This window comes from Passer montanus, unplaced genomic scaffold (assembly GCF_014805655.1).
Source record: "Passer montanus isolate IOZ18808 unplaced genomic scaffold, ASM1480565v1 scaffold57, whole genome shotgun sequence".
NCBI lineage: Eukaryota > Metazoa > Chordata > Aves > Passeriformes > Passeridae > Passer > Passer montanus.
Genome location: NW_024370705.1, coordinates 1,944,955 through 1,961,662, shown reverse-complemented (window position 1 = coordinate 1,961,662; position 16,708 = coordinate 1,944,955). Strand labels below are relative to the sequence as shown.

Sequence of the window (16,708 nt, the reverse complement as noted above, 5' to 3'; positions counted from 1 at the left end):
CGGCCCGCCGCAGCCCGGCGCCCGCCCGGCCCGCCGGGGAACCCGCGGGGGACGGGGCCGGAGATGGGGACGATCTGCTGGGCCAGCTGATCCGAGACCTGGTAGGGCTGCGCGGGGCGGGCCGGGGCCGTGGCCGGGCCCCAGGCGGGGTCGCGGCGGGGCCGGTACCGGAGCGCGGAGAGCCAAGGGGACGTTGAGGTTGTGCTCCTGTGTGCTTGTTTATAACCGCAGCTTCTGAATAGACATCCTTTTTCGGAGTTGTAACCCTTCAGAATCTGCTTGTCCTGTGTACTGACACGGGGTGGGATGTCCTGTGCGGGGCCTGGAGTTGGGCTCGGTGATCTCGAGGGTCCCTTCCAGCTCGAGATATGCCGTGACTCGCTGAAATAATATCGTTTTTCCTCTTAAGATTTTTGTTGTTTACTCAGACAGTAATTAAAGGGTATCCTACCTTGTGACACAGCAGCGTAGTAAGAAAACAAGCTTTAATTCTTTAAATAAAAGAGTTAATTTGGAAATAGTCTTAAATACAGTTGTGAACCAGATAAAAGTTATTTTGGTAAATCCTCTAAATGCCATAGATATGTTATTTACAGTATAGGAAAACTAGGGGGGAAACCCGTTTTCTTGTTTCTCACTAACCTTGCTATGACTAATTACTCTTTGCTTAAAAAAATTAAAAGGAACAGATTAAATTTCTGTCTGCAAGGCACAAATTAATCCATTTTACAGAATTAGTGCTCCATTAGCACACAGGAGCCCGAATCTGTCTCAGAGGGGCTGGTTGTATTTGAGTTTTGGACTCATTCCAGTAGACTTTTAGACAGACTGGTGCTGACTTAACATCCCTGCTTCCTTGTGCTGAGGACAAGCTGCAGGGAATTTTGGGGTGTGGGAAGACCTGGCTCTGCCCCTGATGTTAGGGTTAGAATGTATTAGAATGGGATCAGTGTGAGTTTGGGCTGTGCCTCCAGAACCTCGGGCAGATCCCAAATGGGGACCATCCCCTCCCTCTTGGCACTTTCCTAACCCCCATTCCTTTGCTTCTTTGTAGGTCTCTTCTACAGCCACTCTTCATTTAAACTTGGACCCTTTGCAGCACCAAAGCAGAAAAAAAAGCACTTCTGGGTTTATTTGAAGCACGGTACAAATCCTCCTGCAGCTCGGTTCATAAAAAGCCAGTGTGGGTGTTTTTTCCTCTTTCCCCCTCCTTTCCTCGAGAGCACCGCTGGTGTGGAGCCTTGTGTCAGCACTGCTGTGCCTGCAGCCCTCATTCCCTGCAGCCAGCCCAGGATGGGCTGCCTGGACACGAGTCAAGCCCGGTTGGGAAGGAGCACGTCCGTGCTGCTGCCTCGTGAGCCTGCAGCGAGCAGTCCTTGCCCCGTGGCTCCCCTGCTTTGTTCGGGCAGCCCGTGGCTGTTCTGTGGCTGCCGCAGGGAGCGGGATCAATCTGGCCAGCTCGGAGCCTGCCCGGAGAGTTTCCCTTTGTGTTTTCCTTGGGTGTCCCCGCTGGAGGCGGGTGGGATTTACAGCGCACGAAAGCAAAACAGATCCTGCGGGTCCGCGCCGGGGAGCCCGAGCCCCAGCACGGGGCAGGGAGAAGGGGCTGCTCGTGCAGGGAAACCGGGGATGAGGAGGCTGCAGATCCTGCTCTAAGTAACTCTAGAACAAGTGGGAGGTTCCAGTAGGTGTGAAGTGATGTTTTGTTGCTAAAAGACCTGATGGGAGCATTGCCCGGGTTTGTGTTGTCTGAACACCCGCCCGTCTTTAGAATGTCTTGTCCTGAGTGTAGAATATCTTCTGCTTTAAAAACCACACCACCACATTATATTGGGATTTACCTGAGGAACTGCTTTAAATAAACCCAGAATATCCCTTCTATAGTCTACTTTGGTACTGCAAATGGCCCTGATTTGAATGAGAAGCTGTTGGAGAAACCTGCAAAGAAACAAAGGTGGCAAGAGATGATCCTGAGCCTCTGAAGGCAGACAGTGGAGAAGGGTTTTAACTGAGCAGCTGATTTTGTGCATGAGGATTGATGGACAATGAGCAGGAGCACCTGGGGAGGATGACTGAAACCAGAGAAAACACTGCAGAGCAAAACTGGTGGCATAGAAATAGTCAGAATCAGCTAATTTAGCTCTTTCTCTATTATAGAGTCTAAAAATTTTGAATATCCAGACAGGATAAGAGAGAACATAAATCTTGTTGTGATAACTGCAAAAAGAAGATGTAATAGTTATGTAATTAAATAAAACAAAATACACCTAGGAAAAATCTGTGTGCTGCATTTAGCTGTTAGCTTAAATTGATGGATTTGGCTTCAGTTTTTTTGTTTGAGATGCACAATTAGTTAAAAGAGGAACATCTCATATTAAAAAGACATTTTTATGTTAGTAATGAAAGAAACCAACATCGTCTCCATTCAGTTATATTTAAAATATTTGTTCATTTTTCCATCATATGGGATTGAAATCTTGCAGGTGAAATTAATAATGGGCATATGTCTTCAAAGTGATAATTTATTGGGTGTTTTTGGCACTGTAGGCAAACTGTTTTCCTAGAACTTGTGTCCTGCCTTTCTCTGCCCTTTAAAGGGCCATGAAATGGGGGAGAGGCAGAAAAACTGATGTTGTTATGGAGCTGTGGTGGCCCTGAGGACACACCATTCCTTCTCCATACCACGGTAACTCTCCTGCTCTCAAACTGTGTGTTAACCCAGCCTCACAAATGATATTCTCCTTTTTCCTTCCCAGAATGAGATCAATGAGGTCCCTTTTTTCGACGTGCAGCTGCCTTACGAGCTGGCACTGAAGATATTCCAGTACCTGGGCAAGGCTGAGCTGGGAAGGTGTGCTCAGGTGAGTGCTGCTGGCAGCTTGCTGCTCTGTTTGCACTAAAAACTGGCAGAAATGGTGAAAAATGAGACACCTCGATGTAGGCAAGTGGGGTGGGAGCCCAAGGAACTCAGCTGGTTGTGCTTTCACTCACAGGAGACAGTTCCAAAGCTGGATATTGGAAATGTAATGGTACATGAGCTGGATTTACAGCTGCACTTGAGCAGAGTTAAATAAAACATCTGTGGCTTGGGCAGCAGCGAAGCCTTAAAATTGAAAATAAATAGTGCAGAGATATTTTGATTTGAGTGAGTGTTCTGAAGCATTTTTGATTCAGGTGAGTGTCTTGCAGTGTTTAGGACTCAGCACTTGGCAGTGCTGAGGGCATGGCAAGAGCTGCTCCTCCCACTTTCCAGCATGGGATTGAACCACAGACACTGGAGTAGTACATTTTTGTCTGTAGTATTTCCATGTGAGGCTAAATTCTTAAATGACCCTGATTTCCTCCCCCCAGCCCTGCAAGGGGTTTATATTTTTCTTTTCTGTTATTTTCAGATAATGCTCTCAGCAGTCTGTACTCAGGCCTGGTCTATAATTTATGTGTAGTTGTAAACTGCTTGCCTCTTCCAGAACTTTACTGAAACACTCTTTCTCACCTCATTCTACTCAGGGTTGTTCAGCCCACACTGTTGGGCCTCTTTATTTCCTTTCTTCACCCACTGAATGATGAACCACCTCTCTAAATGAATCTTCAAAACAAACTTAATTGGCAAGTGCTGATTACCCTGTGAAATCAAGCAGAATATTGTAGATGTCATTCCAGCTTCTCCTGTGGCCACTGTTTAGGGTTCCAGGCTGGTGGTCATTAACTCTTACATCCAGAGCACATCTTGCAACCTCACAAAATCCAGCCAAAACCATTCTTTGTGCTACAAACAGTCTAGGGCATAGTTTGAGTGGAAGAGAAAAATGTTAATATGTGAAAACTGAGAAGTGACAGACAGGGTCTGTTGAGGACGGCTAAACTAAATTAAATATTCTAATATTCTGCAAATGGCCCAGGCTTTGATGTTCAGTATGAGTGTGTTGTACTGTTAAATAGCTACAAGTGGTTATTGCTTAAATCTTTGAGTTGCTAATGCCTTTTAGGAACAGGGATTGTTTAAAGAAAATTAATTCCTTGTGCAGAGCTGCTCTTGCAGAGGGGAGAATTCTTTAGGATTATTTTTTGGTGTTGTCCAGGACAGGGAAGCTTTCAGATATGCTCAAGTTTCTGTCCCTTGGGGTAGAAGTATGCCATCAGTGAAGGCCACATGGAACTGGGCTGCATTTTTGAAATGGATTAGTTTAAGGTTATTCTTTCTTTCCCCCCCTCCTTAGGTGTGATCACTTTACCTCATGGCATAGTAAAGAGATTGGCTGCTGTAGGGCTGCTCCTTTTCCCTGTGCTCAGGGCTGCACTGGATTCCTCTCCCCTTCACTTTGCTTTTTAGCTTCAGCCTGTTCTCATAAGATGTGTTCTAACACAGACAATTTTCCACATTTCTCATTCCCCTCTTCCCAAGTCACTGTTCCTTTGACAGCTGACAGGTGGCTGAGCAAGTGCCCAGTGTTTCACAGGGCTCTCCCAATCAGATGAGGATCCAGTGCAGAGCTGGCTTCTTTTTAACTGTTCGAATAAAAAGCAGAGCCATAAAAATAAATAGCATTTTCATTTTTCTCTTGGTGGTTTTGTTTTTGAAGGGGGGGAGCCCTCTTCTGTTCCATGGAAAACCCTGCTGCTTTATGGTGTTATCCTAGAAAGGTTTTTTTTATTAAGGTGCCTTGGGATTTCAGTGAAATTGGGCCAGTTGGTGGAGTTGGCATCATGATCCATGTGAGTGCCTTTGGAGAAAACCTGCTTGCTTAGTTCTGTGTGCCAAATTGGTAACCAGCTAACAGGAAAGGAGCCTGACTGCAGAGCCTCTCTGGGATTTAATCACACCACAGACTGTCTGGAGAACTTTAATTTCACCTTGATACTTCCCTCTCTCTCGCTCCCCCACAGCTTTTCTTTGATTTTTGGAATTAGAAGTGTAAACCACAGCCTGTCTGTGTGGCAGTGGAAATACACAAGTCTGTAAGTAAGTGTCCTCAGTGCCTGAGCTCTGCTGGGTCTGCAGCAGGGGGTGACATTCAGTAGCATCCACCACACCAGTCCCTGTTGATATCCCACATTTGGAATTCAAGGAGAAAAGTATCCAGGGCTTCATGTAGCACAGAACAGGCCAGGGTCAGGCAGAATTTTGCCCTGTGAGCACTTTTTGATTGTGTTCTGACCATTGGTGGAAATATCTGTACCATGAGTGACTTTCCTGACTGTGAGCAGGTTTGGGAGCAGTCACTCCTTCCTCCTGGTCAGGGTGTAGAGGGAAAGGAAAAACAATCCCTTGGGACACCACAAACGTGACAAACTGGAATGCTCTTGTGTGATTTGGGGCTGATACTGTAAATACATTTATTTTACCCATGGCTTGGGCACCTGGCCTTTATGGTTCAGCTTGAATTCAGCAGCACTGAATTTTGGCAGTTTTGCTTCTGAACAGATCAGTGGGAAACTCCCTTGACCTGTTAGGTTTGCATCTTAGGGAAGGTTTAGAAGTGTTTACCAACACAGGAATTGTGTATCTATCTAGGGCAAGGGAGACTGTTTCTAGGAATTTAGGAATGAATTGTCATGCATAAATCAAGAATTTCAGCTGCTTACCTCCAGGCCTTCTGGGATTGTCAAACTGTTGAGGCTTTAATATTTATAGATTTATAAAAGGAAAATGGAATGTTGTTTTTTGAGCATGGTTTTGTATCAAGGTTGTTTATAGGTAAAAGCCATCAGAGGGCAGGGATGGATGGGATATTGGGAAGGAATTGTTCCCTGGGAGGGTGGGGAGAGGCTGGGATGGAACTCCCAGAGCAGCTGTGGCTGCCCCTGGATCCCTGGAAGTGTTCCAGGCCAGGCTGGACAGGGCTTGGAGCAGCCTGGGACAGTGGAAGGTGTCCCTGCCCAGGGCAGGGGCTGGCACTGGGTGGTCTTTAAGGTCCCTTCCAGGCCAAACCATTTTGTGCTCAGGGCTGTGAGCAGAAAAGATGAGCAGCTTCCATCAGAATGGCTTTGGATTAAACACTTGGCACTATTTTCTGTACCGAGCTCAAAGTCCAGGCAGTTCTAATTGAGGCCCCTGGTCCCAGCAAATGAGCCTTGACTCTGCCTTTGTGTGTCTGGGGAAGAAAATAAACCTAGTGAAATAAAAACCATTATCAGATGCAGAGGGATGAATAAACCTTCATTAGGATTTGAGCCAGTTGATTTAGATGGGATTAGAAGAAATTTTGGATTTGATGGAAGAGGTGGGGTTTTTTAGGGGGAAAAATATCCCCCAGAGGCAAAACCAAATAGCAAAGCCTGTGTCAGCAAAAGCTTTTGAAGTCCTTCAGAACATTATTACTTGCTGAACTATAAAATATAAAACTGTCCCTCTGTGGAGCTCAGGGGAACCCAAACTTTCTTTGCTGAGAACAGTTGTAAAAAGATAATAGGAATACTGAAGACAAAATTAAATTCAGGACTCCAGATCTATAAACAAGTCTGTCAGATGTTGTCATTGATCCTTGCTGGAGTTTCTGTGCCGTTTAGATTTGGAAACAGTTTTAACAAGAGCTTTGCACATCTCAGCTCCTCTCCAGCACCCAGCTTTTGGGTGCATGTAAATAAAGCCATAATGCTTTTGGGGCCTCACCTGAAACTCCAAGTCAAGCAGATCTAATAAAGCTGACTTGAAGCCAATGGCTGGTTTTAATGCTGCAGCTCACAGTGGTGCTGTAAAGTGAAATGCTTGAGACTCTTTATTAGTGATTTCGTGCAGCTGAGCCTCGCTCAGTGGGGTTTTACAAGGGATTGGCATGCGAGTTTGGGGCTGTAAGAAAAGGCTGGGTTAGGGACCCTTTGGAAATTCAGGCTTGTAAAGCAGCAGGGTTCGCTGTAATTTGATTGAAAAAAAATCAGGATAGGATAGGATCTTTATTCCCCCTGAAAGTTGAAAAGGCAGTTGAAATTTTATGTAGCTCCCCCCCCTTTTCTTTTGTTTTACTGTCTTTATAAAATGCTTTTAAGACCTTGAAACTTGAAAGGTCTGTGCAATATTGTCTGTTTTGGCAGGCTGAAAGGTGTGTGTTTATTTTTGATTTTTCTGTTGGAAAGCAAGGCAAAAGCTGGCCTGGTTTGGCTGTGCTTCCCTGTGCGTGTGCTCAGCCTGTCCCTGTCAGGAAAATGTGCTGCTGTTTGGGGAGGGGGCAGAGGTTCTGCCTGGGGAGCTCCACTCCTGCACCACAGCTGCTCTTCTGGTGTGTCAGCAGAAAGCTGCTTTGGGGTTTTTTTTGTGTTCTTGGAGCAATAACACAGATATTTATCCTACTTTCAAATCAAATTGAGAGCAAATTCCTAATGGTTTGGATTTTGGATTATCTCTTTTTGGTGCTTTTGAAGTTGCTGAGTGTGTCCCTCTAGGGACAGGAGCACTCAGCACTTTGATTCCAGGGTGCTGTGTGTTGCTGGAGAATCCTCAGTGCTGGTTCTGTCATTTCAGGGCATTATTCTTGCCCTGTGCAGGTTGTTTCCTTTGTCAGAGGATGGAAGGGGATTTTCTCCCTCTACCAGTTTGCACTCTGGGTGATCCATAATGTTCATTTTGCTGCTTTTGGATATTCCTATTTGAGCACTTTTTTCTCTGTAGGTCTCAAACCATAAAAACACTTGCAGGTTACTCGGATCACCCCTTCTTTCATCATATTAAACATTTTCTCTGTGTGAGTGACTGTGGAAAAAATGGCAAATAAATATAAAGAGATGGTCCTGGGAGAGTTTGTGTCCATGGGAGGCTTGGATTCTTGGCATAATCTGGGGACTGAAATGAACATTAGATGTTTAATTGTAACTTACTAAAAATGATGTCAGTCTCAGAAGGTTCTTTTAATCTTTTTAGAACCAGAGCACAATTGATTGCTGCTTTCACCAGTCGTGGCTTTCATTGGTTACGTCTGTTTTTTTAAATTAAGAATTACAGAGGGGAAAAAAAAAGCTACTTAAGTTGGCTCTTACCTCTTGAATCTTTAATTCTGAGCCCACAATTGATTGTGATGAAGCTGTTCTCTCTGGAATGGGCAGCAACTTGAGGCTGCTTGAAAAACTTAATAATTCATTCCTATTTATGCATACTGTAATACAATAGGTTATAAATCACTAATGTCATACCCCTAATCAGGCATTGTCAGTGGGACTTCAGAGATATGGTGCTGTGATCTGAGAGGGTTTCTTAGCTGCAAATATGAAAATATATTCGTATTTTTGCTCTAAGCTCATAATTCTCTCTTAATTATTTTCTTGCTGCTTTTCCTGTCAAAATTTTCCAGCCACTGAAATTTCAGGTTGACAGTGTGACCACTAAACTGGTGTCTGTGTTATGTGGAGTTTTAGTGGAGTATAAAGTCAGTTATTTCCTGAAGAAACCACAGAAAACAAGCCTTTTCTTAAAAGTCTGGGGTTTTTATACGCTCAGGCGTATTAAGACTGAACAAATGTATTTGATAAAGTAAGACTTTCATCTTAGTACAGGCCTGTATTAATTTATATTTCAGATAATGTTTTAATATTTCATATTAAATCTCATTTTCCTTATTCATTTATGAGAGATCCATATATAAACATTGATTTCCAGGTCAGCAGGACATGGAAAATCCTTGCAGAAGACGAAGTGTTGTGGTACCGGCTGTGCCAGCAGGAGGGATACCTGTTGGACACGAGCATCTCCGACCATTCCTGCTGGAAGCTCGCCCTCAAAAACTGCAGAGCCAGAGAGCACATGCTGAAAACCAACTGGAAGGTGAGAGGGAATTTCCTTAGAGAAATGGGGAAAAATGGGAACCTGCTTTGAGCAAGTGGGAGAGGAGAGTTGGTGTTGTGTTCTGCAGCTCGTGTTTCCCAGCTGAAAGCTGCTGGGGGATTTTGGGGTAGGTGTGTCTTCTCTCAGCAGCAGCAGCAGAGCTGGGAGTTTGTTAGCAGGAGGTTTTGGTGGATGAAGGAATGGGAACCCCAATGCCTGTGTCTCTTGCAGAACCGTGTGGGTGCCGTGAGCCAGCTGCACTACGAGCCCGGCCGCGTCCTGTGCGACGTGCACTGCTGCGACGGCGTGGTCATGGCAGGGTGAGCACGGGCTGGCACTGCCCTCTGCACTGCCCCTGCCCCTTCCGTGGAGTGTGTAATGCCCACTGCACCCTCCATAGAGTGTGTAATGCCCACTGCACCCTCCATAGAGTGTGTAATGCCCACTGCACCTTCCACAGAGTGTGTAATGCCCACTGCACCTTCCATAGCATGTGTAATGCCCACTTCACCTGCAATGGGGTCTGCACTGCCCACTGCACCTTCCATAGAGTATGTAATGCCCACTCCATCCTCTGTAGAGTGTATAATGTCCAGTTCACCTTCTGTAGAGTGTGTAAAGCTTGCTCCACCTTCTATAGTGTGTAATGTCCACTTCACCTTCCATAGAGTGTGTAATGCCCACTGCACCTGCAACGGGTTCTGCACTGCCCACTGCACCTTCCATAGAGTATGTAATGCCCACTCCATCCTCTGTAGAGTGTATAATGTCCAGTTCACCTTCTGTAGAGTGTGTAAAGCTTGCTCCACCTTCTATAGAGTGTGTAAAGCTTGCTCCACCTTCTATAGAGTGTGTAAAGCTTGCTCCACCTTCTATAGAGTGTGTAAAGCTTGCTCCACCTTCTATAGTGTGTAATGTCCACTTCACCTTCTGTAGAGTGTGTAATGCCCACTGCACCTGCAACAGTCTGCATTGCCTACTCCATCTTCTATAGGATGTGTAATGTTCACTCCATCCTCTGTAGAGTGTGTAATGTTCACTCCGAGTGTCACAGAATGTTTAATGTCCACTGCACCTGCAGCAGTGTGTGGTGCCTAGTCCATCCTTAGCAGAGTGTGTAATTCCCACTCCACCTTTTATGGAGTGTGTAATGTTCACTCCATGTGTACCAGAGTGTGTAATGCCCACTCCATCTTTCACAGTGTGTGTGATTCCCACTCTACCAGGCTGTGTAATTCCCAGTCCACCTTCTATAGAGTGTGTAATGCTCATTTTGTGTTCACCAGAGTGTGTATTACCCACTCCACCTTTAGCAGAGTGTGTAAAGCTTGCTCCATCTTTACCAGGCTGTGTAATACTCCCTCCACCTCTACCAGGCTGTGTAATGCCCACTCCATCTTTACCAGTCTGTGTAGGGCTCACTCCACCTACTCCACCTTCACCATCTGAAATCTCAGGTGCTTCTTTTAATAAATTCAAAAGCAGCACCTGTTTGAAGCATAAGAATGGGTTCACCTGAGTTCCTGAGACAGGCTGTCCTGAAGTGACTGATGAGGATGTTTATCTACAATTTACCTCAGCAGTGCAAATTTTTAATGAACTATTCAAAAGTTATCTCATGTACAAGTAGTCCCTGTAAAAACTCAGGTGCTTTCTGATGAACTCCTTCTATACCCAAAATGTATTAAACATTTTACACATCTACTGAAACAAATCTCCCTTTTTAATGTTTTTTTTTCATAAAAATCTCCTAATCACAAGGGTATCTTGTCACAGCACAAAAATAACTTTAGAATGACTGTTACTTTTCTTCATTTCATACTTAAAAGACAACCTGGGTGGAAAATAACCCACTCAGAATAGGTAAACTCAAACTTCTCTTTTCCTCATATAGAAGTTTTCTGGATCTTGGTTTAATGTTACTTATTCATGTGGTTCGTACTCTTAAATACAATTTTAAGAGTCTCACAAATTTTTAGAAGAGGTTGCAGTGATTCTCCCAGGAAGTGTGAGGCTTTCCTCTGTTCTGTTTGAATTTCACAGGTTCAGTAATTAGTAACCCTCCAGAAATTACATGAGTAAATAAAAATTATGAATATCCTGGGGAGCTGGGACATTGTCCTTGACATACCAGAGTTCAATGTGTAATGGTAGCACTTCATGTTAATGGTGTGGGACTGAGAAAACTGCTTCTAAAATACTTGAAAATTCACAGACTGGTTATAAGAAAGATACCTGGAAAACTCTAATTAATGGAAATGCTTTTGAATGCTCTTGGACAGCTGAGAGCAGGACTCTAAACTGTCAGACAGCAAACCCAGTTGTCTCCATGCTGCTGCCAAAACCTCCAGCTCTTCTTTTCCTTCATTTTCTCCCTTGTGTTTGTATCCAAACATGCAGCAGAGAGGAGTTAGGCAGATTAAATTACATTTCAGAAGTATTAATAAGCAAAGGTTCTGAATCCTGCATATTAAACTCCAGTAGTGCATATTTTGGCTTGGTGTATTAGAGAAGTTGGGAGCTGACAGTTGCACACTTTTTTCCTGCTGGTTCTCCAGTTCCTCCAGTATCTCCTGATTCTCTTGGTGAATTTACAGGGGTGTGATGCAATTAAATAATTCAGGTTCCTGAAAACAGGTGAGCAGGTAAGAGACCACTGAGGGCAATCTGCATGTGTGTATCCTTTAGGAAAAAATGATGTTCACTTAAATGACTTTCCAGTAATTTCTCTGAAAAATGAATTATCTCTTTATGAAGCTGTGAGCATGTGTTTGATAAAACAACAAGAGGACATTAGAATTCAGCTGATTGAATTTACCTGGTTAGTAAATGAAAACTTTAGAGTGTTAGAACACAAAAATTATTTTATGTCCTTTGCTGTTTACTGCTTCACTCTGTTTTATCTCTTAAATTGGTAAATATCAAACAAGGGAGACTTCAAGTTATAACTAAAACTTCAGAGGGCATCAGCAAATTGTGCAGAGAAATACTTCATGTGCATTTGGTAAGTATTTAGGATATTGAGGAATTTGTTGGGGTTTTGTTGTTTGCTGTGTTTTTTTTTAAACCCAACCATAACCCTCCCCTGTCTCTCCCAGCTTATAAAATTGAACTTAATGGCATTGTGCTTTCAAATTTGTCATAAAAGTGTAATGAATCTGGTGATCAATAGCAAACTGTTGTGTTCTTTCAGTCCTGAAGAAGTAATTTAATAGCTGAGGTTTACAAAGTCAATTCTCCTCTCAGTATAAATATCAATTATCTGTTACATTTAATGATTCTCTCTCCCGTTTCACAAACACTTGTGTGCTCAGCTTTGCATGGGAATGATCAGTGCTTACAGTGTGTGTCTGAGTGTGAGTTTGCAAGGCCTGGTGCTGCTAATCCAGAATTGTGGGGCATTTCCCAAGGATTTTCTGTCCAGTGGCTTGAGCCTTTTTTAGTCTCAGGTTGCTGCTTGGGGCTGCTCAGTTTTTAGCAGGTTTTTGATCATAATTCCCTCAGCACTCCTGGTGCTCCAGCCCCTTCCCTGGACGTGCTCCAACCCCTCCAGCTGCTTTTTGTCCTGAGGGGCCCAGAACTGGGCAGAGGTGCCCCAGGAGTGCCCAGTGCTGTGCCCTGGGACAGCCCAGGTGCCCTTGGCCCTCTTGCACACCTGGGCACACCTGGGCACAGCTGGGCTGGTGACCAGCTGCTGTCACCACCCCCCAAGGGCTTTGTCCACCTTGAGCAGCCGCTCCTGCCCAGGCCTTCAGCACTCCCCGGGGTGGTGGCCCAGGGTGGGACCCAGCACTTTGCCCTGCTGATGTTCTGTTCCAGAGCTCTGCCTGGCACTTTGCCCTGCTCATGTTCTGTTCCAGAGCTCTGCCTGGCACTGAGGTCAGGCTCACAGGGCAGCCTTTCCCTGGATGCTCCTTCCAGCCCAGCTCCTAGATGGGCATCAGGATTGCAGAGCTCAGTCCCCTGGGAAAGGAGGGCCCATGGCCTCCCTGCTGGGAAAGGGTGGGAGGTGTTGGGTGAGCTCTGCCCCCTCCCTCAGACCCTGGGGTGGGTCCCAAGTGCTGCAGCAGGATGCCAGCCATTTCCCCTTGGATCATGGGCCTTCGTTCTGCTCCCTGTCCCTGTTTTCCAGCCTGGGTACCCTGAGGACAAGGCTTTAATTCTCAGCCTTTTCCTCATCTTTTGTCACTGTTTCTCCCTGATCCAATAAAGATGGAGATTCTCCTTAGCAATCCTTTTGTTGCTGATGTATTTATGGAAACATCTTTAACTCTTTTTCTGGCAGCAGCAAGATTGAGTTCTAGTTGGGCTGAGAGGAGTTCTGGTTGGAGAGAGCAGGAATGCTGGGGTTGGTGTGTTTGGGAATCTTGGAGCAAGCCTGGAATCACTGATTTGAACCTGTGCTGTGCTAGGTGTGATCTTGTCATCCTCACTGTCCTGCTTCAAACTCTGCTGCAAAGTGGAATCATTTTAATTTTAGTTGCTGTAGAGCTTTTTAATCTTTCTGAAAGGGAATTTATACAGGCTGTGGGCAGAGTGACTTAAACCAGCAGCTGTGATTTATAGAGGCACAGTTTGAGCTGGTTCAGGAGCAGCTCTTTATTAATCTGTGAAGGAAGCAAAGGCACAGAAATACCCAGAGAAATGCTCCTGTTCCATGCACTCCCCACTTGTCCCCACGCTGCTGGCCAGGCTGAAGCCAGGAGATGGCAGAATATCAAGGATTGATTGAGTGCAACCTGAGCTGGGAGCGAGGTGGCAGCGAGCAGCTCCCCTTTGTGCTGTCTGACATCAGATAATTCAATCTGGCCTGCACGCAGAGCTTCTTGTGTTTGTCATTAAAATTTCATCCCGGTGGTTACGAGCCTTGTTTTCTGGGTCAGCCCCTGAATCCCTTTTCATTTGAGCCAGTGGTGTTTGTGGTTACCTCACTCCCAATCAATGGTGTATTTGCCAGCCTTTCTACAGTTACACGTCTCGAAGGATCTTCTCTAAAGGGATGATGTTCTCCCCCTCATCTCCCATTCAAATGGAGTTTCAGCCCTAAGTCAGAGCTTACTTAAAGCAATTATATAGCTGCTTGCTCGGCTTTTAGAAATTCCTGCTGGTGAGGCTCCCTGTGCCTCATGCTGTCATTTACTGTGCAGAATGCCTGCATTGCTTCACTTTCTCTTACTAAAATCTGGATTTATATGGGGTTTGTTAAGCAAATGCTTGTTCAGACAGTAAAATTGCTGCTTGTTTGCTATTTTTTTGGCATTGTAGTCAGAGGTTGGGTCCTTCAGGACAGTGTGATCTCAGAACATGGTCCTTGTTTGACCTTGCCATTGCAGAGGATCCCATGGTGTGATGTGCCTGTGGCATGACATGAGACTGTTGCTCCAGACTGGCTCTGAAATGCTCACCTGTGGCTGTTCCTGAGCCCTGGGGTGAGCTTGCCTGTTGCTGCTGGTGCCATCTCACCTCACAGCTCACCCCTAAAACCACACCAGGCAGGCTTTGAGGGAGATGTGTTAATTTTTTAATGCTTGCAGAAAAAGCACTGTGGCTTCACTGCTGCTGCTGGTGGCTCTGAAAATAAGTAAACAAAAGAGGCCCAGAGTCAGACCACCCTTCCCAAGACCCAGAACTATAAAGTATCATCTTTTTCTTTCTTTTTTCTTCAGTTTTCTGTGACTGAGTGGTGGCCTGGTAGCGAAGAGCTTGGCCACAGACTGATTTAGCAGATGCTGGGAGGAGTCCCTGCACCTCTTACAGACTGGGAAATCAGCCCTGGCTTTTCTTGAAATTTTAATTTCAGATGTTTTCCTCCTTCCCCCCTAAGTACTGCCTGCTTTCCTTGTGATTTGAGAAGTTAGGACTGGTGACATTCACCTGCTGATTGCCTTGATAAACCAACAGATTCACATTTCCTCCCTTTCAGGGTGGAGCCCACCTGGCACAGGTGGTGTTTCCCCAAGTGATGCTTGATAAAGGCAATGAGAAGCTAAGGAAGAACTTCCTGAATATCCAGTGTTGTTCCTTAGAGGAATCTGGACATTTATTTCTCATGCTGACACGATTTTATACAGTTGTCTTCATTCTGGGAGCACTCACAAACAATTCGGGCCTTTCAGTTTAACTCATTCTGAGCAACATCTACACACAAGTAGCTGTTCCTTTATGGTGAGTTCCTTTGTTCTCTTCCATCACCTTCCACTCCACTTTGCTTCTGCTCAAAGGTGACCTGCAAATGACTTTTTAGAAGCTGGGCTTGCCACTCTTTAGTTTCATAATGATGTGTGAAACTAGCCCGAAAGGCTTGAAATCACTTTCCTGCACTTTTTAAAACTTCATGTCAACTCTCATCTAATTTGGATTTTTTGCTGTAGGGCTTGTGGGTTATTCTCAAGGTATTTATTATTAGCTCTTGCATCTTAATTCAGTGTGCAGACCTGAGGAAACCAAAATATTAATTAGTAATGAAAATGAATCAAAGTTAACAAACTGAAGACTTCCAGCAGCCTGAATAAACCCCTGCCTTGTTTAATTGCCTGAATTTCCCTTCTATGATGCCACAACTTTCCTGGTTTCTCCCTCCCCTCCCAGTGACTGCAAGCCAAGATGTCAAACAAAGCAGAAGGTGAAAATAATTGCTTTTTTCTTCAACCTTCCCCAGACCTTTTGTCCTCTCTTCACTCACTCTCATCATTGTTGAGGAGCAGTGTCAGGGCTCCTCTTTTCACCCTGAGGAGGCTGAGCAGGGGAATGACATCATGAGTGCAGAGGGCTCAGGTAAGGTTGTGTTAGTGACAGCCAGGCTGCCTTCTCTCCCAGCTCCTGAAAAAAGCCTTTCAGGTGAAACCCACAGTAGGGTTGGGTTGTTGGGTTGCTCAGTGGTACCAGGTGTTGGAGGATTTACCTGCCACTGCAGCAGTCAGCTCGTGGCACCCAGCAGGGGAAAGCAGCAGCTGAATGCTCTTGGTGTCAGAACAAGCAGGATGGGATCGTTGCTGTATCAAACAGGGAGTTGTGGGTTGGTTTGGGGTTTTTTTCACTCCAACTGCCTGATCTGACTCTGTGGAAGCTGCTTTTGCAGCCTGCCCGGAGCTCTTGGTTTGCCTCTGGGTTTTGCTGCTGCAGGGATGTGCTCAGTGATGCCTTCAGTGTTCTCAGGCACAGGCAGTAATTTTGAGCTTGTAAATCCTGGTTTTTTACTGGGGCCAGACAAACCCATCCTTCTTTCTACGAAACTTCCTGAAGGTTTCATTTTTACTCTTTGGGCTGTCACCATCAGTGCCTGGAGCTCAGGTGATGCCCCTCCCCTCTGCTGCTTGCAGCCTGCTGCAGTTGGTGTTCTTCCAGAGCAAACAGATAAATTTCCAGCATCCTCCTGTGGTGTTTCTCACCTCTGTCTGCAACTGGAGCCGCTGTTTTATCTGTGCTTTGTCTTTTGTGACATAATAGGGCTGATGGAGCAGAGCCTTCCCAAATTGCATCATAATGCCTCCTGAATTCTTATGGAAAAGATAATTTTTTTCTCCTGTACCCACAGTAATTTGTTTCCTTGGTAGAGCAGCTGCTTTAATTAATGGGCCTGGGCTGATGCAAGTCACTGGAACCTTGAGCTAGGGGATGGGAGGTTTTTGCCTTAAAATCAAAAATTTTTGCCTTAAAAATCAAATTACTAAGATGCAAGTCACTGGAACCTTGAGCTAGGGGATGGGAGTTTTTCTGCCTTAAAAATCAAATTACTAGAAAGAGGGTGGCTTTTTCTAATTGCTGCTTTTATAAATGTTCATTAAAATGTTTTCCTTACAGTACAACCCTTTGGCTTGTTTCTGTTCCCTTGGTATGACATTTGCTTGCACTTAATATAGAAGGTGAGGCAGAAGCAGTGAGGATGGTGAAATGTTAATTTTGTTACAGATAACAGTGCTAAGCTGCAGAACTACACACTCCAGCAGCTTAACCCACTTT

General features: G+C 45.1%; 1 protein-coding gene across 1 annotated transcript in view; it reads left to right on the top strand.

Moving 5' to 3' along the window:
• Nucleotides 1-2: 2 nt before the first annotated feature.
• FBXW8 (F-box and WD repeat domain containing 8) overlaps nucleotides 3-16,708 on the top strand; it is a gene marked incomplete at its 5' end in the record, with an annotated part of 55,127 nt that continues 38,421 nt past the window's right edge. Inside the window, 4 exons of the mRNA XM_039725822.1 lie at nucleotides 3-101; nucleotides 2,757-2,861; nucleotides 8,585-8,749; nucleotides 8,981-9,069. Coding sequence (XP_039581756.1) covers nucleotides 3-101; nucleotides 2,757-2,861; nucleotides 8,585-8,749; nucleotides 8,981-9,069 — 458 coding nt within the window. The remainder of the gene's footprint in view (nucleotides 102-2,756; nucleotides 2,862-8,584; nucleotides 8,750-8,980; nucleotides 9,070-16,708) is intronic.